The sequence below is a fragment of the Oncorhynchus mykiss genome, chromosome 13 (assembly GCF_057628025.1).
Source record: "Oncorhynchus mykiss isolate SJ-2025 chromosome 13, ASM5762802v1, whole genome shotgun sequence".
NCBI classification, from domain to species: Eukaryota; Metazoa; Chordata; class Actinopteri; order Salmoniformes; family Salmonidae; genus Oncorhynchus; species Oncorhynchus mykiss.
The window spans coordinates 330469-354055 of record NC_143034.1 but is presented as its reverse complement, the minus strand read 5'-3'; the positions used below and the strand labels follow the sequence as shown (position 1 = coordinate 354055).

Genomic DNA, 23587 nt, shown 5'->3' with positions numbered 1-23587 from the left:
CCCCTACTCCCTAACCCCTACTCCCTATCCCCTACTCCCTACTCCCTAGAGCTCAAAGTTTCTGAGTGTGTGTCTCCCTAACCCCTATGTGTTTGTGTGTGTGTGTGTGTGTGTGTGTGTGTGTGTGTGTGTGTGTGTGTGTGTGTGTGTGTGTGTGTGTGTAGATGGAGAGAGTGATCGTAGCAATGCAAGATCCTGACATGGGGGTGAAGATGAGAAACCAGAGACTCCTCATCACCGTTATACCACACGCCATGACCGGTAGGTTACCAAGGTTGCAATACCATGACCTCTAGGACCTCATCACCGTTATACCACCCCACCATGACCTCTAGGTCCTCATCACTGTTATACCACCCCACCATGACCTCTAGGACCTCATCAGCATTATACCACACGCCATGACCGGTAGGTTACCAAGGTTGCAATAACATGACCTCTAGGACCTCATCACCGTTATACCACATGCCATGACCGGTAGGTTACCAAGGTTGCAATACCATGACCTCTAGGACCTCATCACCGTTATACCACATGCCATGACCGGTAGGTTACCAAGGTTGCAATACCATGACCTCTAGGACCTCATCACCGTTATACCACCCCACCATGACCTCTAGGTCCTCATCACTGTTACACCACCCCACCATGACCGGTAGGTCTAAATAAAGGTAAAATAAAAATAAATAAATAAAAGGTTACCAAGGTTGCAATACCATGACCTCTAGGACCTCATCACCGTTATACCACATGCCATGACCGGTAGGTTACCAAGGTTGCAATACCATGACCTCTAGGACCTCATCACTGTTATACCACCCCACCATGACCGGTAGGTTACCAAGGTTGCAATACCATGACCTCTAGGACCTCATCACCGTTATACCATATGCCATGACCGGTAGGTTACCAAGGTTGCAATACCATGACCTCTAGGACCTCATCACCATTATACCACATGCCATGACCGGTAGGTTACCACGGTTGCAATACCATGACCTCTAGGACCTCATCACCGTTATACCACCCCACCATGACCTCTAGGTCCTCATCACTGTTATACCACCCACCATGACCTCTAGGTCCTCATCACTGTTATACCACCCCACCATGACCTCTAGGTCCTCATCACTGTTATACCACCCCACCATGACCGGTGGGTTACCAAGGTTGCAATACCATGACCTCTAGGACCTCATCATCCTTATACCACATGCCATGACCGGTAGGTTACCAAGGTTGCAATACCATGACCTCTAGGACCTCATCACCGTTATACCACCCCACCATGACCGGTAGGATACCAAGGTTGCAATAACATGACCTCTATGTCCTCATCACCGTTATACCACCCCACCATGACCTCTAGGACCTCATCACCGTTATACCACCCCGCCATGACCGGTAGGATACCAAGGTTGCAATAACATGACCTCTATGTCCTCATCACCGTTATACCACCCCACCATGACCTCTAGGTCCTCATCACTGTTATACCATCCACCATGACCTCTAGGTCCTCATCACTTTTATACCACCCCACCATAACCTCTAGGTCCTCATCACTGTTATAATACATTCCATTACTGGTATATTACCTAGGTTACCACACCATGACCTCTTGGTCCTCATCACTGTTATACCACCCCACCATGACCTCTAGGTCCTCATCACTGTTATACCACCCCACCATGACCTCTAGGTCCTCATCACTGTTATACCACCCCACCATGACCTCTAGGTCCTCATCACTGTTATACCACCCCACCATGACCTCTAGGTCCTCATCACCGTCATACCAACCACCATGACCTCTAGGTCCTCATCACTGTTATACCACCCACCATGACCTCTAGGTCCTCATCACTGTTATACCACCCCACCATGACCTCTAGGTCCTCATCACTGTTACACCACCCCACCATGACCTCTAGGTCGTCATCACTGTATACCACCCCACCATGACCTCTAGGTCCTCATCACCGTCATACCACCCACCATGACCTCTAGGTCCTCATCACTGTTATACCACCCACCATGACCTCTAGGTCCTCATCACTGTTATACCACCCACCATGACCTCTAGGTCCTCATCACTTATACCACCCACCATTACCTCTAGGTCCTCATCACTGTTATACCACCCACCATGACCTCTAGGTCCTCATCACTGTTATTCCACCCCACCATGACCTCTAGGTCCTCATCACTGTTATACCACCCTACCATGACCTCTAGGTCCTCATCACTTTTATACCACCACACCATGACCTCTAGGTCCTCATCACCGTTATAATACACGCCATGACTGGTATATTACCTAGGTTACCACACCATGACCTCTAGGTCCTCATCACCTTCATAAAACACGCCATGACCTCTAGGTCCTCATCACTGTTATACCACCCCACCATGACCTCTAGTCCTCATCACTGTTATAGCACCCCACCATGACCTCTAGTCCTCATCACTGTTATACCACCCCACCATGACCTCTAGGTCCTCATCACTGTTATTCCACCCCACCATGACCTCTAGGTCCTCATCACTGTTATTCCACCCCACCATGACCTCTAGTCCTCATCACTGTTATACCACCCCACCATGACCGGTAGGTCCTCATCACTGTTATTCCACCCCACCATGACCTCTAGGTCCTCATCACTGTTATTCCACCCCACCATGACCTCTAGGTCCTCATCACTTTTATTCCACCCCACCATGACCTCTAGGTCCTCATCACTGTTATTCCACCCCACCATGACCTCTAGTTCCTCATCACTGTTATTCCACCCCACCATGACCTCTAGGTCCTCATCACTGTTATACCACCCCACCATGACCTCTAGGTCCTCATCACTGTTATACCACCCCACCATGACCTCTAGGTCCTCATCACTGTTATTCCATCCCACCATGACCTCTAGGTCCTCATCACTGTTATTCCAACCCACCATGACCTCTAGGACCTCATCACTGTTATACCACCCCACCATGACCTCTAGGTCCTCATTACTGTTATTCCACCCCACCATGACCTCTAGATCCTCATCACTGTTATACCACCCCACCATGACCTCTAGGTCCTCATCACTGTTATTCCACCCCACCATGACCTCTAGGTCCTCATCACTGTTATTCCACCCCACCATGACCTCTAGGTCCTCATCACTGTTATACCACCCCACCATGACCTCTAGGTCCTCATCACTGTTATACCACCCCACCATGACCTCTAGGTCCTCATCACTGTTATACCTGTTTATCCACTTGTCCTTCAGACAAGGAGGGGACTGAAAATGTTGTTAGAAGCAAGAAACCACTTTACAAAATAAAATTCATTATTATTCTCATACCATTATTACGGAGAATCAGACAAGTTATACTACCCTCTGCCTATTGGCTACTTAGCTTATTCAAGCCTGTCACAAAATACAACACTCACTAGAGGTCTAGAAATGTAAATGTTTTGTGCTCTTGTAGGAAGCAATCAAGTCACCCATTGCTGACTACAAATGATCTATAACTAGGATAATAACTCACTAACTAGTTCAGGATATGAACAATGTACACACGTGGCTACATGCAGCTCTCGCTTTGATCTCAAAACAAGTGCATCTACTCACGACCACTCATGCTGTAAACACAGTCCTGTGCATCTACTCACGACCGCTAATGCTGTAAACACAGTCCAGTTCATCTACTCACGACCACTCATGCTGTAAACACAGTCCAGTGCATCTACTCACGACCACTCATGCTGTAAACACAGTCCAGTGCATCTACTCACGACCACTCATGCTGTAAACACAGTCCAGTGCATTTACTCACGACTGCTCATGCTGTAAACACAGTCCAGTGCATCTACTCACGACCGCTCATGCTGTAAACACAGTTCAGTGCATCTACTCACGACCGCTCATGCTGTAAACACAGTCCAGTGCATCTACTCACGACCGCTCATGCTGAGTAGTGCATGTCAGTGCAATAGAATCCTACTCCGATGCGTTCTGCCTGCAACAAAATCTCATGCATAGTTTGTTTTGTTTCAGTATGTTGCATTGAAACCTATTACATTGTTGCATTGTTGAACCTATCACAATTCCCACAGTAAAGGGAAACATTGATAGTTTTAACTAAGGGGGAAAGTAGAAAGTTGAGTGAATTTCAATCTCGTGCTTCTCTGTGCTGATATTTATTTTGCACGGCAGTCCTGGGGAGCTGCGAGCCTGCTCAGGCATGCAGCTTAGAGGTAATATTGGTCCTGGGGCTTGTGGGGTCTGTTTGATGCTCCAGATACTCAACTAGTCTAAAGAAGGACAGTTTTATTGCTTCTTTAATTAGAACAATAGTTTTTAGCTGTGCTAACAACAGGGTTTCCTTTTTAAAATGATAAACTTGGATTAGCTAAAACAACGTGCCATTGGAACACAGGAGTGATGGTTGCTGATAACGGGCCTCTGTACGCCTATGTAGATATTCTATTTAATAAAATGCCGTTTCCAGCTACAATAGAAATGAGAGAGTTAGTTAGTTACTACAGCTACAATAGAAATGAGAGAGTTAGTTAGTTACTACAGCTACAATAGATATGAGAGAGTTAGTTAGTTACTACAGCTACAAGTCATTTACAACACTAGTTAGTTAGTTAGTTAGTTACTACAGCTACAATAGAAATGAGAGAGTTAGTTAGTTACTACAGCTACAATAGTAATGAGAGAGTTAGTTAGTTACTACAGCTACAATAGTAATGAGAGAGTTAGTTAGTTACTACAGCTACAATAGAAATGAGAGTTAGTTAGTTACTACAGCTACAATAGAAATGAGAGAGTTAGTTAGTTACTACAGCTACAATAGAAATGAGAGAGTTAGTTAGTTACTACAGCTACAATAGATATGAGAGACTAAGTTAGTTACTACAGCTACAACATTAACAATGTCTGCACTGTACTTCTGATCAATTTTAATGAATGAAAAATGTGCTTTTCTTTCAAAAAACAAAGACACTTCTAAGTGATCCCAAAGGTTTGAAAGGTTGTGTATATTAACGCCACCTGTCAGTGACCCCAAAGGTTTGAACGGTCGTGAATATTAACGCCACCTGTCAGTGACCCCAAAGGTTTGAAAGGTCGTGTATATTAACGCCACCTGTCAGTGATCCCAAAGGTTTGAAAGGTTGTGTATATTAATGCCACCTGTCAGTGACCCCAAAGGTTTGAAAGGTCGTGTATATTAACGCCACCTGTCAGTGACCCCAAAGGTTTGAACGGTCGTGAATATTAACGCCACCTGTCAGTGACCCCAAAGGTTTGAAAGGTCGTGTATATTAACGCCACCTGTCAGTGACCCCAAAGGTTTGAACGGTCGTGAATATTAACGCCACCTGTCAGTGATCCCAAAGGTTTGAAAGGTCGTGTATATTAATGCCACCTGTCAGTGACCCCAAAGGTTTGAAAGGTTGTGTATATTAATGCCACCTGTCAGTGACCCCAAAGGTTTGAACGGTCGTGAATATTAACGCCACCTGTAATGATTTTAAAAGGATAGTGATGATCAAAAGGTTTGTGATCTGTCCAGATCCCTCTACACTTGGCATTTATCCAGATCCCTCTACACTTGGCATTTATCCAGATCCCTCTACACTTGGCATTTATCCAGATCCCTCTACACTTGGCATTTATCCAGACCCCTCTACACTTGGCATTTATCCAGATCCCTCTACACTTGGCATTTATCCAGATCCCTCTACACTTGGCATTTATCCAGACCCCTCTACACTTGGCATTTATCCAGATCCATCTACACTTGGCATTTATCCAGACACAACGGGTCCCTGAATACCTCCGGAGGGGGTCAGGAAGATCTGATCACAGTCACATCACAATGCCTGTTTTAATCGTCTACACCTATCTGGCAACGTGGGCACAATCAGCATGCTGACCAGATCAGGACAAAGGATGCATGTTAGAACCAGGTATAAACGGGGCAAACGTCTCTTTCTCTTTAGGTAATGATGTCATTGAATGGCTGATTCAGAAATACAACATAACAGAGGAAGGTAAGTCTTGTTGTTCCTTATTCACTGTGGATGTATTCCTCCTGTCACTATGTCTAGTTTTATACCATATCTTTGTCTCAAAGCTGCAATGTGTCACTTCTTGGGAATGTGTGTGTAGAGGCTCGCCACCTGGGAGGACTCCTGGTGCAGTATGGGTACATCTATCCTCTGAGGGATCCGCGCTCTCTACTGCTGAGATCTGATGACTCTCCTTACCGCTTCCAGGTAACACACACATACATCTCCCTAACTCTCTATCCTCTCTACTGCTGAGATCTGATGACTCTCCTTACCGCTTCCAGGTAACACACACAGACATCTCCCTAACTCTCTATCCTCTCTACTGCTGAGATCTGATGACTCTCCTTACCGCTTCCAGGTAACACACACAGACATCTCCCTAACTCTCTATCCTCTCTAATGCTGAGATCTGATGACTCTCCTTACCGCTTCCAGGTAACACACACAGACACACACAGACATCTCACTCTCTCTCTCCACTCTACTCCTCTCTCTCCTCTCTCCTCTCTACTCCCCCCTCTCTCTCTCCACTCTACTCTTCTCTCTCCTCTTACTCCCCTCTCTCTCTACACATGCAGACATGTCTCTCTCTCCTCTCCTCTACTCCCCCCCCTCTCTCTCCACTCTACTCCTCTCTCTCCTCTTTACTCCCCTCTCTCTCTCTACACATGCAGACATGTCTCTCTCTCCTCTCTACCCCCCCTCTCTCTTCACTCTACCCCCGCTCTCTCTCTATACTCTACTCCTCTCTCTCCTCTCTCCTCTCTACCCCCTCTCAGGCTTTGCTCACTGAGTCTGTACATAGTCAAAGCTTTCCTTAAGTTTGGTTCAGTCACAGTGGTCAGGTATTCTGCCACTGTGTACTCTCTGTTTAGGGCCAAATAGCAGTCTAGTTTGCTCAGATTTTTTGTTAATTCTTTCCAATTTTTGTTTTCTCATGATTTGGTTGGGTCTAATTGTGTTGCTGTCCTGGGGCTCTGTGGGGTCTGTTTGTGAACAGAGCCCCAGGACCAGCTTGCTTAGGGAACTCTTCTCCAGGTTCATCTCTCTGTCGGTGATGTCTTTGTTATGGAAGGTTTGGGAATCTCTTCCTTTTAGGTGGTTGTAGAATTTAACATCTCTTCTCTGGATTTTGATAATTAGCGGGTATCGGCCTAATTCTGCTCTGCATGCATTATTTGGTTTTTACGTTGTACACTGATGATATTATTGCAGAATTCTGCATGCAGAGTCTCAATTTGGTCTTTGTCCTATTTTGTGAATTCTTGGTCGAATCCGTTTTTGAAATCAACAAAGCATGAGAAGACTTTGCCTTTGTTTTGGTTTGTTTGTCAATTAGGGTGTGCAGGGTAAATACATGTTCTGTCATAACATAATTTGGTAAAAAGCCAATTTGACATTTTCTAAGTACATTGTTTTCACTGAGGAAATATACGAGTCTGCTGTTAATGATAATGCCGAGGAATTTCCCAAGGTTGCTGTTGACGCATATATGGGGTCATATTTGTCTTCACTTTTGTGGATTGGGGTGATCAGTACTTAGTTCCAAATATTGGGGACGATGCCAGAGCTAAGGATGATGAGAGTTTTAGTATAGCCAATTGGAATCTGTGGTCTGTATATTTGATCATTTCATTAAGGATACCATCAACACCACAGCATTTTTGGGTTGGAGGGTTTTTATTTTGTCCTGTAGTTCATTCAAGGGAATTGGAGAACCCAGTGGGTTCTGGAATCCAGTGGGTTCTGGAATCCAGTGTGTTCTGGAATCCAGTGGGTTCTGGTCGTCTTTAATTGTTGATTCTAAGATCTGCATTTGATCATGTATATATGTTTTTGCTGTTTGTTCTTTGTTATAGAGACAAAAGATTGGAGAAGTGGTTAACCCACACATCTCCATTTTGGATAGATAATTATTTGTGTTGTTGTTTGTTTTCCGTAGTGTATTTCTGTATTGTTTTAGTGATTCACCATAGTGAAGGCGTAGACTCAGGTTTTCTGTGTCTCTTATGTTTTTGGTTGCAGAAGTTTCTCAATTTCTTTCTTATGTTTTTGCATTCCTCATCAAATCATTTGTCATTGTTGATTAGTTTCTTCGGTTTTCTGTTTGACATTTTTAGATTTGATAGGGAAGCTGAGAGGTCAAATACACTGTTAAGATTTTCTACTGCCATGTTTACACCACCATTATTACAGTGGAACGTTTTGTCCAGGAAGTTGTCTAAAAGGGATTGAATTTGATGTTTCCTAATTGTTTTTTGGTAGGTTTCCACACTACATTCCTTCCATCTATAGCATTTCTTAAAATTACTCAGTTCCTTTGGTTTTGATGCCTCATCATTGAGTATTCCTCTGTTCAAGTAGACTGCTGAGATCTGATAGGGGTGTCAGTGGGCTGACTGTGGTCTGATAGGGGTGTCAGTGGGCTGACTGTGATCTGATAGGGGTGGTTACCTACCATAGGAGGCCCCTCAAAGCCTACCATTGACTATGTACATACCCAGCGTGTAACAGAGCTGCAGGAGTTGTGGACTGTTTTTATTGGTTATGTTGTCATAGTTGTGTGGTACAGGGGCATATGGGGGAGGGAATGCTGTCACCTGCAGCCAGGTGTTTGTCCCCCTGTGTGCTGAGGGTGTCAGGTTCTTGTCCGGTTCTAGCATTTAGGTTGCTACAGACTAGTACACGTCCCTGGGCCTGGAAATGATTGATTTCCCCAGCCAGGATGGAGAAGTTGTCTTCATTAAAGTATGAGGATTCTAGTGGGGTGATATAGGTAGCACACAGGAGGACATTTTTCTCTATTAAGATAATTTCCTTTTGAATTTCTAGCTAGATGTAAAATGTTCCTGTTTTGATTAATTTAATAGAGTGAGTTAGGTCTTAGGTCTGGTCTATACCAAATGAGCATATCCCCGGAGTCCCTTCCCTGTTTCATCCTGGTGGTTTGGTGGATTGGACAACCAGCTCTCTGTAACCTAGAGGGTAACCAGTGGGTCCGTGTCCTCTATACCACCCACCTGGTAGTGTGGTGGATGGGACTACCAGCTCTCTGTAACCTAGAGGGTAACCAGTGGGTCCGTCTCCTCTATACCAGGTTTCTTGTAGGATGACAATGTCTGTATTTCTGATTTCTTTGATGAATTCCAGGTTCCTGCTCTTTAGGCCAAAGGCAGATGACCTCAGGCCTTGGATATTCCAGGATGAGATAGTGAAGGCTATAGGTTTCATAAAGTGTCCAATGTTGTTGGTCGTGTGGTTTGGCCTCACGCAGACATCTCCCTCTTTCTGAACATCTCTCTCTCTCACTCTCTCTCAGACTCCATATTTCTGGACCAGTAGCCGCTGGCCTGCCTCAGAGCTGGACTATGGTGAGGTTAAGGGTTAAGTGGGAACTGCATCCGCTGATTCTACCTTGTTTTCTGGCTTCCTCCTCAAGAAATACTGGCGGCCATGACAGAAGTCATACATTAGTTGGATTGGGGGGGTGGTTTGATGGGGGTGTGGTTTGATGGGGGTGTGGTTTGATGGGGGTGTTTCTTGTGTGTCTCCTTGCCATCACCAAGACATACCCATCTGTCAGAACCTTGACCTCAGCTGTTTCTCCCACTCAATCACAACAAAGAACAAGCAGGTTGAGCTCAATAACTACAGGTGAGATAACTATATGGTGAGATACCGGAGGAAGCTTTGAATAGGTCAGTAGCCTACAGAGTAATATGAGAAGAATGCAATTGGGGAATTTATGTAGATATTCTAAAATAAGTGCTTTGATAACTTTCACATGTAGTGACAGGTTCATGTAGAATAAACATCCCTTTACATAAAACCATAGAAGCAGTGTTCTGCTGATATAACAATGTGCACCTTTTAATGTCATTCCCAGCCGATACAGATCCTGTCATTCCCAGATACAGATAATGTCATTCCCAGCCGATACAGATACTGTCATTCCCAGATACAGATACTGTCATTCCCAGCCGATACAGATCCTGTCATTCCCAGATACAGATAATGTCATTCCCAGCCGATACAGATACTGTCATTCCCAGATACAGATACTGTCATTCCCAGTAGATACAGATACTGTCATTCCCAGATACAGATACTGTCGTTCCCAGCCGATACAGATACTGTCATTCCCAGATACAGATAATGTCATTCCCAGATACAGATACTGTCATTCCCAGATACAGATAATGTCATTCCCAGCCGATACAGATACTATCATTCCCAGATACAGATACTGTCATTCCCAGCAGATACAGATACTGTCATTCCCAGCTGATACAGATACGGTCATTCCCAGCAGATACAGATACTGTCATTCCCAGCCGATACAGATACTGTCATTCCCAGCCGATACAGATACTGTCATTCCCAGCTGATACAGATACTGTCATTCCCAGCTGATACAGATACTGTCATTCCCAGATACAGATACTGTCATTCCCAGCTGATACAGATACTGTCATTCCCAGCTGATACAGATACTGTCATTCCCAGATACAGATACTGTCATTCCCAGATACAGAGAACTGTCATTCCCAGCTGATACAGATACTGTCATTCCCAGATACAGATACTGTCATTCCCAGCCGAGACAGATACTGTACCTGGGACAGAAAGGCCCCTGGTCCCCTGTACCTGGGACAGGACGGCCCCTAGTCCCCTGTACCTGGGACAGGACGGCCCCTAGTCCTGTGTCGCTGGTGTCCGTCTGGACCAACATCGGGCGTTACTAGATCTGGATGGGAGCAAAGCGCTTCCTTCAGGTGCCTGAATGCGGCTTCGGTCTCGTCTGACCAGTTCACTGTTTTCAGGAGGTGGGCCCTGGTTAGATTGGCAAGGGGGAGGCGCTAGCTGCAAAGTTGGGGATAAACTGGCTGTAGTATCCCATCCAGCCCCGGGAAGGACTTGACCTGTGTCTTGGTGCGTGGAACGGGCCAGTCACGTACCGCTTGGAGCTTCCTCTCCTGGGGCTTGACTTTCCCCCGTCTGATCAAATACCCCAGGTACTCCACCTCCTCAAACCCCAGCTTGCATTTCTTGGGGTTTGCTGTCAACCCGGCTTACCATATATCCATATAGGCCGCTGCCCACTGTTGGTGGGGTCAGAGGACTTGATCCATCAGGTGCTGGAACATGGGTAGGGCTCCGTTGAGATTGAATGGGAGGACCCGGTACTGATATAAGCTGTCTGGTGTCGAAAACTCTGTCTAATACCCCCCAAACAATTGACGATCCCATCTCTCTGCGGGTGAAAGACGGAGGTCAAGATCTGCTTTCATACCTTGGCCGGTTAGGATCTCGTTCAGGATGCCCACCTGGTTAAAGAGGTGGAATAGCTCCCGGGCGATTCCCCTGGAGACCGCCGCCCGTAGGGATATCGGGTGGCATAATCTACTATTACCAGGATGTACCAGTGTCCTGGTGCCATTTTTACCAGTGGCCCCACTATGTCCATTGCGATCCGTTCAAATGGCAACCTGATGATCAGTAGCGGGACCAGCGGGTTTGGGAAGTGTGCATTTGGGGCGGTGATTTGACACTCCGGGCAGCTGTGGCAAAAGTCTTCCGGTGGAACTGGGCGCCAACCTGTTCCCGGGTCTTCTCCATTCCCAGGTACACCCCCAACAGATGGGTGCGGGCCAGCTCGAGAACAGTTCCCACTTTTCGTTGGAGCAGCAAACAGCACCTCTCGAAGTTCCCCCTGTTGGTGCGACACCTGATACAAAAGGCTTGATTTGGAAATGACGGTATAGCCAGTCACTCACCCCTGAAGTAGCTGGCCATCCACCACTATCACTTGGGCCGCGGCGGCTTTCAAGTTTGCATCCTCTCGAACTGTCCCTTCAGTTGGCCCGTGGCAGATGTCTCGGCTGGTCCCTCAAAATCGATGAGGGAGAGAATGAGCTCCGTTGTCTTGGCTGTTTGTTCTTGGGTCGTTGTCCTGTTTTTATTTTACCTTTTTTTAACTAGGCAAGTCAGTTAAGAACAAATTCTTATTTTCAATGACGGCCTAAGAACAGCGGGTTAACTGCCTGTTCAGGGGCAGAACGACAGATTTGTACCTTGTCAGCTCGGGGGTTTGAACTTGCAACCTTCGGTTGTAGTCCAATGCTCTAACTACTAGGCTACCCTGCCACCCCGAGCTGGAAGGTCCTGAGCGCTCTGGAGCGTTTAAAGATCTCTCTGTACTTTGCTCTGTTCATCTTTCCTTTAGGTGCCTTTTGGCAAATTGTGTTTCCAAGCCAAATCTGAGTTGTTTTGAGGTAGGCTAACTTTAGCTAGCTAGCTAGTTAGGTAGCTAACAAGCCAATGTCAGCTATACTAGCGATGATAGGGATAATGATTATCAAAATATACATAATCAGCAATCTATGGTCTAGCTAACGGTATTCTCACCACCACTGGGGACCAATGAACCCCAACCACGTATTCCGAATGGTAGGATATTAGGGTACTTCGGAAGGGCATGCAAACCATAGTTGGCTGTGGTCAATCTGTATAGGGCTTTTCAGTCTCAAATGGCCGTGATCCTTTGGGTTAGGGTTAACCCTAACCCTAACCCTAACCCTAACCATAGTTGGCTGTGGTCAATCTGTATAGGGCTTTTCAGTCTCAAACGGCCGTGATCCTTTGGGTTCTAACCCTAACCATAGTTGGCTGTGGTCAATCCGTATATGGCTTTTCTGTCTCAAATGTCCGTGATCCTTTGAACTCATTGGGGGCAATAAAACAACAGAGCCATTCAATAAAGGAGGAGTGATTTGAGCGTTGAGCTTGGGAAAAGGGGGCATGAATTGTTTACATAATTCTAATCCAAAACGTACCTTAATTTACTCGTTGTGACCCACTCAGGTTCCAAACTACACTTTAGACAAGACTGACTGTGCCCATATTTATCCTATTTACACTTTGTAATAAATGTTGACACAAAAATGTTTCTGACTCATATCAATGCCTTATAGGCCGTTTTCAAAAGGATAAGTAGTGACAGTCGCTCCTTAAGGGTTAACAGTTGAGGGTTGAGGGTTAGGAGTTGAGGGTTAAAGGTTAAAGGTTAAGGGTTAAGGGTTGAGGGTTGAGGGATAAGGGTTAAGAGAGGTTAAGGGTTAAGAGTTGAGGATTGAGGGTTAAGAGTTGAGGGTTAAAGGTTAAATGTTAAGGGTTAAGAGTTGAGGGTTGAGGGATAAGGGTTAAGAGAGGTTAATGGTTAAGAGTTGAGGGTTGAGGGTTAAGGGTTAAGGGCTAAGAGTTGAGGGTTAAGGGTTAAGGGCTGAGGGTTAGGAGTTGAGGATTAAGAGTTGAGGGTTAAAGGTTAAGAGTTAAGAGTTGACGATTGAGGGTCGAGGGTTAAGAGTTGAGGGTTGATGGTTAAGAGTTGAGGGTTAAGGGTTAAAGGTTAGGCATTGAGGGTATGTTGTGACTTCTGTCATTTATTTGACTACAGTTTGTATGGTCTAAACTGGTCATCTTATCTCTGTCCAGCAATCTATCTGGCTAAGAAGAACATCAGGAAACAGGGGGAGCTGGTGGACTATGAGAAGGTGATTATTCTAACCTATAATTTACCAAACCTTTACTAAACCTTTACTAAACCTGTATTAACCCTTTACTAAACCTGTATTAACCCTTTACTAAACCTTTACTAAACATTTACTAAACATTTACTAAACATTTACTAAACCTTTACTAAACCTGTATTAACCCTTTACTAAACCTTTACTAAACCTTTACTAAACCTGTATTAACCCTTTACTAAACCTTTACTAAACCTTTACTAAACCTGTATTAACCCTTTACTAAACCTGTATTAACCCTTTACTAAACATTTACTAAACATTTACTAAACCTGTATTAACCCTACTAAACATTTACTAAACCTGTATTAACCCTTTACTAAACCTGTATTAACCCTTTACTAAACCTGTATTAACCCTACTAAACATTTACTAAACATTTACTAACCTTTCCTAAACGTTTAGTAAACCTTTCCTAAACCTTTAGTAAACTTTTAGTAAACATTTAGTAAACCTTTCCTAAACCTTTAGTAAACCTTCAGTAAACGTTTCCTAAACCTTTAGTAAACCTTTCCTAAACCTTTAGTAAACCTTTAGTAAACCTTTCCTAAACCTTTAGTAAACCTTTCCTAAACCTTTAGTAAACCTTTAGTAAACCTTTCCCAAACCTTTAGTACACCTTTCCTATCTCCACTATCTGTCTGTCCATCAGTAGGATCACTAACCGTCCTCCTGTCCTTCTCATCCCCTCTCCTCTTCAGGAGAACTACAGCATCCTGCACAAGAGGATTAACCACACCTGGGACTTTGTGGTGATGCAGGCTAGAGAACAGCTCAGGTAACTACACACACACACACTCAGACACACTCAGACACACAAACACACACTCACCTCTCTTAACCCTGTGTGTCTCTCTCTGTGTGTGTGTGTAGGGCCTCTAAGCAGAGAAGGAAGGCTGACCGTATCGTTCTGGAGTGTCAGGAGCAAGCCTACTGGCTGATCAACAAACCATGTGTAAATATGCCACTATACTACCACTATACTACTACTATACAACTAAGATACTACTACTATACTACTATAATACAGCTATGCCTACTACTACTATACTACTAAACTACTACCATAATACTACCATACTACTGCTATACTACTACCATACTACCACTATACTACTATAGTACAAGTATGACTTCTGCCGCTATACTACTACTATACTACCACTATACTACCACTATACTAACTATGCTGCTGCTATACTTGAACTATGACTACTTCTACTGTACTGCTACTATACTGCTACTATACTACTACTATACTACTACTATAATACAGCTATGACTACTACTACTATACTACTACACTACTACTATACTATTATATACAATTATGACTACTACTACTACACTACTACCATACTACTGCTATACTACTACTATACTACTACTATACTACTATAGTACAAGTATGACTTCTGCCGCTATACTACTACTATACTACCACTATACTAACTATGCTGCTGCTATACTTGAACTATGACTACTTCTACTGTACTGCTACTATACTACTACTATACTACTACTATAATACAACTATGACTACTACTACTATACTACTACTATACTACTATTATACTACCAATATACTACTATGCTGCTACTGTACTTGGACTATGACTACTTCTACTATACTGCTACTATACTACTACTATACTACTACTATAATACAACTATGACTACTACTACTATACTACTACTGTAATACTACTATACTACTATTATATTACCACTATACTACTACACTACAACTATGGCTACTACTACTACAGTGCCTTGCGAAAGTTTTCGGCACCCTTGAACTTTGCGACCTTTTGCCACATTTCAGGCTTCAAACATAAAGATATAAAACTGTATTTTTTTGTGAAGAATCAACAACAAGTGGGACACAATCATGAAGTGGAACGACATTTATTGGATATTTCAAACTTTTTTAACAAATCAAAAACTGAAAAATTGGGCGTGCAAAATTATTCAGCCCCCTTAAATTAATACTTTGTAGCGCCACCTTTTGCTGCGATTACAGCTGTAAGTCGCTTGGGGTATGTCTCTATCAGTTTTGCACATCGAGAGACTGAAATATTTTCCCATTCCTCCTTGCAAAACAGCTTGAGCTCAGTGAGGTTGGATGGAGAGCATTTGTGAACAGCAGTTTTCAGTTCTTTCCACAGATTCTCGATTGGATTCAGGTCTGGACTTTGACTTGGCCATTCTAACACCTGGATATGTTTATTTTTGAACCATTCCATTGTAGATTTTGCTTTATGTTTTGGATCATTGTCTTGTTGGAAGACAAATCTCCGTCCCAGTCTCAGGTCTTTTGCAGACTCCATCAAGTTTTCTTCCAGAATGGTCCTGTATTTGGCTCCATCCATCTTCCCATCAATTTTAACCATCTTCCCTGTCCCTGCTGAAGAAAAGAAGGCCCAAACCATGATGCTGCCACCACCATGTTTGACAGTGGGGATGGTGTGTTCAGCTGTGTTGCTTTTACGCCAAACATAACGTTTTGCATTGTTGCCAAAAAGTTCAATTTTGGTTTCATCTGACCAGAGCACCTTCTTCCACATGTTTGGTGTGTCTCCCAGGTGGCTTGTGGCAAACTTTAAACAACACTTTTTATGGATATCTTTAAGAAATGGCTTTCTTCTTGCCACTCTTCCATAAAGGCCAGATTTGTGCAATATACGACTGATTGTTGTTCTATGGACAGAGTCTCCCACCTCCGCTGTAGATCTCTGCAGTTCATCCAGAGTGATCATGGGCCTCTTGGCTGCATCTCTGATCAGTCTTCTCCTTGTATGAGCTGAAAGTTTAGAGGGACGGCCAGGTCTTGGTAGATTTGCAGTGGTCTGATACTCCTTCCATTTCAATATTATCGCTTGCACAGTGCTCCTTGGGATGTTTAAAGCTTGGGAAATATTTTTGTATCCAAATCCGGCTTTAAACTTCTTCACAACAGTATCTCGGACCTGCCTGGTGTGTTCCTTGTTCTTCATGATGCTCTCTGCGCTTTTAACGGACCTCTGAGACTATCACAGTGCAGGTGCATTTCTATGAAGACTTGATTACACACACGTGGATTGTATTTATCATCATTAGTCATTTAGGTCAACATTGCATCATTCAGAGATCCTCACTGAACTTCTGGAGAGAGTTTGCTGCACTGAAAGTAAAGGGGCTGAATAATTTTGCACGCCCAATTTTTCAGTTTTTGATTTGTTAAAAAAGTTTGAAATATCCAATAAATGTCGTTCCACTTCATGATTATGTCCCACTTGTTGTTGATTCTTCACAAAAAAATACAGTTTTATATCTTTATGTTTGATGCCTGAAATGTGGAAAAAGGTCGCAAAGTTCAAGGGGGCCGAATACTTTCGCAAGGCACTGTATACTACTACTGTAATGCTAATATACTACTACTATACTACCAGTATACTGCTATAATACACCTATGAATACCGCCACTATACTACTACTATACTACTATAATACAACTATGGCTACTACCATAATACTATTATACTACTACTATATTACTACTATAATACTACTATACTACTACTATAATACTAATATATTACTGCTATACTACTACTATAATATTACCAGACTACTATAATACAACTATGACTACTACTACCACTATTACTACTATACTACTGCTGCTACTAATACTACTACTACTACAAGTACTGCTACTACTTCTAGTACTATTCTACCACTACTACTATAATTATTACTACTACTACTGCTACTACTACTACTACTAATTTTACAAATATTACTATTACTAAACTGCTACTACTGTTACTACTACTATGGCTACTAATATTACTACTGCTATACTACTACTTGACTACTACTATACTACAACTATTACTATTTCTACTACTATGCTTCTACTACTACTAGACAACTACTACTACTACTATACTACAACTATAATTATATACTACAACTATGACTACTACTGCTACTACTACTACACTATGACTACACTATGACTACTACTACACTATGACTATTACTATTTCTACTACTACTACTACTACACTACGGCTATTACTATTTCTACTACTACTACTACTACACTACGGCTATTACTATTTCTACTACTACTACTACTATACTACGACTATATTATGACTACTACTAGTACTACTACACTATGACTATTACTATTTCTACTTCTACTACTACTATACTACGACTATACTATGACTACTACTAGTACTACTACACTATGACTATTACTATTTCTACTACTACTACTATACTACGACTATATTATGACTACTACTACTACACTATGACTATTACTATTTCTACTACTACTAATTTTACTAATATTACTACTACTGTACTGCTACTACTATACTACTAATATTACCATTACTAGACTACTACTACTACTATACTACTATTACTACTACTAATACTATACTACTATAACTATACTGCTAATATTACTACTATACTACCATCGACATACTACTAACACTACTGCTACTGCACTGCTACTACTATACTACTATACCACTATCACTATACAACCAATATTACTACTACCATACTACTCATACTACTACTACTATACTACTAATATTACTACTATACAACTATACAACTAATATTAATACTATACGACTGCTATACTATTTATGTTACTACTACTATACTACTATCGCTATACTGCTAATATTACTACTACTATACTACTAATATTACTACTATACGGCTGCTATACTATTTATGTTACTACTACTATACTAGTATAGCTATACTGCTAATATTACTACTACTGCGCTACTACTTTACTACTACTGGACTACTATTATTACTATTACTACTACTACACTGATACTACTGCTATACTGCTACTACTACTACTACTACTATACTAGTAGTACCACTACAGACCAGATCAGTCTAACCCAGACCTAGACCAAATCAGTCTAACCCAGACCCAGACCAGTCTAACCCAGACCCAGACCAGTCTAACCCAGACCAGATCAGTCTAACCCAGACCCAGACCAGATCCATCTAACCCAGACCAGTTTAACTGTCTCAGACACAAAATATGAAGATTTCATCTGTTAAAACCTTCAGCTAGAAAAAATATATAAGGGGAGTGAGGGAGAGAGAGGTAGGGAGAGAGGGAGGGAGGGGGGAGAGGGAGGGAGGGGGTATAGAGACAAGGAGGAGCAGTGAGGGGAGGAGAGAGTGGAGTTGAGGGAGAGGAGGAGAGAGGGTATAGAGGGAGAGCAGGAGAGAGTGGAGGGGAGGGCGCACTTTCTCTTCTGTTCCTTAATTCTCATGAATTAAAGAGGAGGAGCGGAGGAAAAGAGTGAAGAGGAGTGGAGAGAGAGAATGGAGGGAATAAAGATGGAGGAAATAGAGTGGAAAACATGAGCAGGGCTAAGTGCTCACACTCTCTCTCAGAGCTGACTGTGTGTGTGTGTGTGTGTGTATGTGTGTGTGTGTGTGTGTGTGTGTGTGTGTGTGTGTGTGTGTGTGTGTGTGTGTGTGTGTGTGTGTGCGTGTGTGTGTGTGTGTGTGTGTGTCAGCTGACCAAGATGGCGTAGCAGTTGAACTTCTGTTTTTGTCTTGTCCCGTGTACAGTCGTGGCCAAAAGTTTTGAGAATGACAAATATTCATTTTCACAAAGTCTGCTGCCTCAGTTTGTATGATGGCAATTTGCATATACTCCAGAACGTTATGAAGAGTGATCAGATGAATTGCAATTAGTTGCAAAGTCCCTCTTTGCCATGCAAATTAACTGAATCGCAAAAAAACATTTCCACTGCATTTCAGCCCTGCCACAAAAGGACCAGCTGACCTCATGTCAGTGATTATCTCGTTAACACAGGTGTGAGTGTTGACGAGGACAAGGCTGGAGATCACTCTGTCATGCTGATTGAGTTCGAATAACAGACTGGAAGCTTCAAAAGGAGGGTGGTGCTTAGAATCATTGTTATTCCTCTGTCAACCATGGTTACCTGCAAGGAAACACGTGCTGTCGTCATTGCTTTGCACAAAAAGGGCTTCACAGGCAAGGATATTGCTGCCAGTAAAATTGCACCTAAATCAACCATTTATCGGATCATCAAGAACTTTAAAGAGAGTGGTTCAATTGTTGTAAAGAAGGCTTTAGGGCGCGCAAGAAAGTCCAACAAGCGGTAGGACTGTCTCCTAAAGTTGATTCAGCTGCGTGATCGGAGCACCACCAGTACAGAGCTTGCTCAGGAATGGCAACAGGCAGGTGTGAGTGCATCTGCACGCACAGTGAGGCAAAGACGTTTGGAGAACGGCCTGGTGTCAAGAAGGGCAGCAAAGAAGCCACTTCTCTCCAGGAAAAACATCAGGGACAGACTGATTTTCTGCAAAAGGTACAGGGATTGGACTGCTGAGGACTGAGGTAAAGTCATTTTCACTGATGAATCCCCTTTCCGATTGTTTGGGGCATCCGGAAAAAAGCTTGTCTGGAGAAGACAAGGTGAGCGCTACCATCAGTCCTGTGTTATGCCAACAGTAAAGCATCCTGAGACCATTCATGTGTGGGGTTGCTTCTCAGCCAAGGGAGTAGGCTCACTCACACTTTTTCCTAAGAACACAACAATGAATAAAGAATGGTACCAACACATCCTCCAAGAGCAACTTTTCCCAACCATCCAGGAACAGTTTGGTGACGAACAATGCCTTTTCCAACACGATGGAGCACCTTGCCATAAGGCAAAAGTGATAACTAAGTGGCTTGGGGAACAAAACATCGATATTTTGGGTCCATGACCAGGAAACTCCCCATACATTAATCCCACTGAAAACTTGTGGTCAATCCTCAAGAGGCGGGTGGACAAACAAAAACCTACAAATTCTGACAAACTCCAAGCGTTGATTATGCAAGAATGGGCTGCCATCAGTCAGAATGTGGCCCAGAAGTTAATTGACAGCATGGACTGCAGGGGTCTTGAAAAAGAAGTGTCAACACTGCAAAAATGTACTCTTTGCATCAACTTCATGTAATTGTCAATAAAGGCCTTTGACACTTATGAAATGCTTGTAATTATACTTCAGTATTCCCGTTAGATGAATTCACATAGTTCTTATGTGTTCATTAACCAATTCAATTAAAACACTCTGTCAGTTTCTAAGAATTTGTAAGGTTCTTATTTGCATAAAATAGACAGAGACCAGTCAACCAAAATTAGCCTAAGGCGTTTATTCGCGAGAGCTCTGGTCATAATATCATGTACATTGGTTTATATACCTCACATTTCATCATAAATGTCCCTCCTCCTCTCAGATACAACGACAATATAGTTCACAAGCCTTCTCACATTGTCTGCCACCTGTTAGACAATCTACTACAAGCCCAAGGTCTCTCCCCTCCCTGGGTAGGAACAGAAAGTCCTTGTTCTAATTCTTGACTAAAACTACACACATTATATTCAGTGTTATGATTATAATAAGATTCATACATTCATACAGTAAGAGTAGTATTCTGTTTAGTTATAGTTCTAAGCTAAATGTATACACAATTAATTACATTTCAGCTGGACAATATGGACCCCTACAAATCAGCTGGACAATCTGGACGCCCCAAAAATCAGTTGGACAATCTGGACCCCTACATTTCGACTGGACAATCTGGACCCCTAAAAATCAGCTGGACAATCTGGACCCTTACAATTCAGCTGGACAATCTGGAACCCTACAAATCAGCTGGACAAACTGGAACCCTACATATCAGCTGGACAATCTGGACCCCCACAAATCAGCTGGACAATCTGGACCCCTACAAATCAGTTGGACAATCTGGACCCCTACATTTCGTCTGGACAATCTGGACCCCTAAAAATCAGCTGGACAATCGGGACCCTTACAAATCAGCTGGACAATCTGGAAACCTACAAATCAGCTGGACAATCTGGACCCTACAATTCAGCTGGGCAATCTGGACCCCTAAAAATCAGCTGGACAATCTGGACCCCTACAAATCAGCTGGACAATCTGGAGCCATACATATCAGCTGGGCAATCTGAACCCCTACAAATCAGCTGGACAATCTGGACCCCTACAAATCAGCTGGACAATCTGGACCCTACAAATCAGCTGGGCAATCTGGACCCCTACAAATCAGCTGGACAATCTGGACCCTACAAATCAGCTGGACAATCTGGACCCCTACAAATCAGCTGGACAATCTGGACCCTACAAATTAGCTGGACAATCTGGACCCTACAAATCAGCTCGGCTAAACAATCCGGACGCCTACAAATCAACTGGGCTGGACAATCTGGACCCTACAAATCAGCTGGACAATCTGGACCCTACAAATCAGCTCGGCTAAACAATCCGGACGCCTATAAATCAACTGGGCTAAACAATCTGGACCCCTACAAATCAGCTGTGCTAGACAATATTGACCCTTACAAATCAGTTGGACAATCTGGACCCCTACAAATCAGCTGGGCTGGCCAATCTGGACCCCTACAAATCAGCTGGACAATCTGGACCTTACAAATCAGCTGGACAATCTGGACCCTACAAATCAGCTGGACAATCTGGACCCCTACAAATCAGCTGGACAATCTGGACCCTACAAATCAGCTGGACAATCTGGACCCTCTCTCGCACTGCTTTGCTTTATTTTGGCCAGGTCGCAGTTATGAATGAGAACTTCTTCTCAACTGGCCTACCTGGTTAATTAAAGTTGAAATAAAAATAAATAAAATAAAGTGTGTGTGTGTGTGTGTGTGTGTGTGTGTGTGTGTGTGTGTGTGTGTGTGTGTGTGTGTGTGTGTGTTGCAGCCGGGGGCATTTGACGTGTTGGATCTGGGACCTGAGAGATGCAACGTCCTCAGCTCCCGAGTCGCACTGGTCAGTAACCTGTAACTCTGACCACAGACCTCAATAACCACTCAGACCTGAAACATGTTGCTCAGTAATAAAACTAACTTATCTCCTTCTCTCTGTCCTTCTCTCTCACTTTCTCTTTTGTTTTCTCTCTCTATTTCTCTTTCTCCTCTCTCCATGTATCTCTCTATCTCTCCCTCTCTCCATCTTTCTTTCTCCATCTCTATCTCTCCATGTCTCTCTATCTCCTCTCTCTCTCCATCTTTCTTTCCCCCTCTCTATCTCTCCATGTCTCTATCTTCTCTCTCCTCTTTTCCCCTCTCCATCTCTCCATGTCTCTATCTCTTCTCTCCTCTTTCCCTCTCTCTATCTCTCCATCTCCTCTCTCCTCTTTTCTCACTCCTCTTTCCATATCACTCTCCTCTCTCCTCTTTCCCCCTCTCTATCTCTCCATGTCTCTACCTCTCTATCTCTCTATGTCTCTATCTCCTCTCTCCTCTTTCCCCCTCTCTATCTCTCCATGTCTCTATCTCCTCTCTCCATTTCTCTATCTCCTCTCTCCTCGTTCCCCCTCTCTATCTCTCCATTCTTTATCTCCTCTCTCCTCACTCCCCCTTTCTCTCTCATCTTTCCCCCTCTCTCTCTATCTCTCCATGTCTCTATCTCCTCTTTCCATCTTTCTTTCCCCCTCTCTCTCTCCATCTCCTCTCTCCTATTTCCCGCTCTCTGTCTCTCCATGTCTCCATCTCCTCTCTCCACTTTCCCCCCTCTATCTCTCCATGTCTCTATCTCCTCTCTCCTCTCTCCCCTTTTCTCTCTCCTCTTACCCCCTCTCTCTATCTCCTCATCTCTATCTCCTCTTTTCCCCTCTCTCTCTATCTCTTCATGTCTCTATCTCATCTCTCCTCTCGCCCCTTCTCTCTCTATCTCTCTATGTCTCTCTCCTTCTCTTTTATATCTCTCACTATCGTCTCTCTGGTGCTGCACGCGAGGTCCATAGTAAGTGTTCCTAACAGAGAACAAACACCTAGTCACCATACTAACTTACGCCTTCTGTCGTCATCAT

The 23587-nt window shown here is 43.4% G+C and overlaps 1 protein-coding gene across 3 annotated transcripts in view; it reads left to right on the top strand.

Moving 5' to 3' along the window:
- The window catches only part of rgs11 (regulator of G protein signaling 11), a 67366-nt gene that overhangs the window by 6385 nt on the left and 37394 nt on the right, over positions 1 to 23587 (top strand). The window contains exons 2-9 of one of the 3 annotated variants that reach the window (XM_090194612.1): positions 165 to 261; positions 6008 to 6058; positions 6177 to 6283; positions 9399 to 9450; positions 13574 to 13632; positions 14367 to 14443; positions 14539 to 14620; positions 22477 to 22545. In XM_090194612.1, the coding sequence (XP_090050738.1) occupies positions 165 to 261; positions 6008 to 6058; positions 6177 to 6283; positions 9399 to 9450; positions 13574 to 13632; positions 14367 to 14443; positions 14539 to 14620; positions 22477 to 22545 (594 nt within the window). Of the gene's footprint in view, positions 1 to 164; positions 262 to 6007; positions 6059 to 6176; positions 6284 to 6339; positions 6515 to 9398; positions 9451 to 13573; positions 13633 to 14366; positions 14444 to 14538; positions 14621 to 22476; positions 22546 to 22644; positions 23521 to 23587 lie in introns of those variants that run through there. The other 2 variants (XM_090194613.1, XM_090194611.1) reach the window with 2 other exon arrangements.